The 1,952-nt window shown below is 42.2% G+C and overlaps 2 protein-coding genes across 5 annotated transcripts in view; both read right to left on the bottom strand.

Annotated features, from left to right (window-relative positions):
* Nucleotides 1-1,952, bottom strand: part of RCL1 (RNA terminal phosphate cyclase like 1) — a 65,577-nt gene that overhangs the window by 47,590 nt on the left and 16,035 nt on the right. The gene's annotated exons all lie outside the window — the stretch shown is intronic.
* Nucleotides 306-1,826, bottom strand: LOC102423795 (dnaJ homolog subfamily A member 1-like). The gene is given in 3 exon segments (XM_014460387.2): nt 306-460; nt 463-1,095; nt 1,340-1,826. Coding segments are annotated over 3 exon segments (1,245 nt in total). The 5' UTR covers nt 1,812-1,826; the 3' UTR covers nt 306-320.

The following is a 1,952-nucleotide window of genomic DNA, read 5'->3' as shown; positions in this document are numbered from 1 at the left end:
GAATTTCCCGGGCCAAAGGAAATAAAAATCATAATCCTCCAAGGGGCGGATATAAAAAAAGGGGAACGACAATGGGAAATGCAGTGGAACAAATTAAGCTAAATTCATTGAGGAAAATACAACACAATTCCAATAGGCCCCATTCATTTTTTTGGAGCTCTTATATTTGAGTTTATTCTTCCATTTACTTTTAAAACACTACTATACTTGAATATGAAAACAAAAACAATAGCAAGTAGTGAGCATATTATGGTTACAGTCCTTCACTCACTCACTACTGTATATAAAATGCCAGCAGTGCGTGTTATTCACTGGCCCCGTTAAGGGGTCTGACACTGAACACCACCCCTAGGATGATCTTCATCATCCTCATATGCTTCTCCATTGTAATGGCGCCATCTTTCTTGATTTGGATCAAAGTCCACCAGTTCCACCTGGTCCATTTCATCAGTCTCTTCTACTTCCTTTCAGGTAGGAGTTTTTCCAGCAAAGAGAGTTTATCAGGAGAGAGAAAGCCATTCTCAGGAAAGTTTACCTTAAATTCGATGATTAGGCGACCCTTTTCATATGGTCTACGATAAATTGGCATGCCTTTATTTAATACACACTTGGTATCTCCATGCTTGACAATCTGACCTGGATGAGAGGTGATGACTATGGTTCGGTTGTCAAGAGTAGCTATTGGCTTTTGGAAGCCACACAAAGCTTCAACCAGCTGTATGTCCATACACATGAAAAGGTCTTCTCCTCGTCCAGTGAAAACAGCATGGTCCTTCCGATCTAAAACAATGATAATATCTCCTGGCTCCAGTCCTGGTTCCTGGTCTCCTTCACCATGGAATGTTATCTTCTGGCCATCTTTCATGTCTTTATCAATATGAACTTCTAGAATCTTCTTCTCTTGAACTATCTTCCTTCCGTTGCAGCTTTTACATCTATCTTTAGGACTGATCCTTTCCCCATGGCCCTGGCACTCCATGCACACATACTGAATTTGCTGAACCATTCCAGGGCCTATCTGATGAATTCTTATTTGCATTCCAGTACCTCAGCAATTGGGACAGCACTCTACTGCTCCTTTCTTACCACCTCGGCCTTCACATTTGTTTTTGGTTTTTTTAAAATATATTTTATTGATTTTTTACAAAGAGGAAGGGAGAGGGATAGAGAGTTAGAAACATTGATGAGAGAGGAACATCTATCAGCTGCCTCCTGCACAGTCCCTACTGGGGAATGTGCCCACAACCAAGGTACATGCCCTTGACCGGAATCGAACCTAGGACCCTTGAGTCCGCAGGCTGATGCTCTATCCACCGAGCCAAACCGATTAGGGCTCGGCCTTCACATTTGTCACAAATCACATTCTTTTGTAGAGCTAGTTTTCTCGTTGCACCATTATATAAGTCTTCTAAGGTTACAGAGAGCTGATGCACAACGTTTTTACCTCTCCTTTCTCTCTGCATCCTTCCTCCTCCTCCAAAAAACATATCAAAGATGTCCATGGGGGAACCAAAACCACCACCTGCTCCACCTTCCTTAATTGCTTGTTCTCCTCCTTTGTCATATAATTCCCTTTTCTTTGCATCAGAGAGCACTTCGTAAGCTTGAGAAATCTGTTTAAACTTCCATCCTTCATTTGGATTCTTATCAGGGTGGTACTTCAAGGCCAGCTTCCTATAAGCCTTTTTCAGTTCTTCTTGGGTGGCATTGGGTTTGACCCCCAAAACATTATAGTAAGTGGTTTCTTTCACCATTTTTGACAGCCGGTGAGCGGGCCGAGGCAGGTGTGGAGGAGCTGGAAAGAGGCGCATTTCTGCACGCAGCTCAGGCAGCCGCTGCTCCTTCACCTCTCACCGAGCGTTCTGGAAAGTTCCCCCCCATTCATTTTTAAAAGAAAAAAAAGTGAATTAATAAAATCAGAAATAAAAATAACATAATAAAAAAGATTACAA

This window comes from Myotis lucifugus, unplaced genomic scaffold (genome assembly GCF_000147115.1).
Source record: "Myotis lucifugus unplaced genomic scaffold, Myoluc2.0 scaffold_130, whole genome shotgun sequence".
Taxonomy (NCBI): domain Eukaryota; kingdom Metazoa; phylum Chordata; class Mammalia; order Chiroptera; family Vespertilionidae; genus Myotis; species Myotis lucifugus.
Note: the sequence above shows the minus strand (reverse complement) of the source record. Positions and strands in the feature narration are given on the sequence as shown.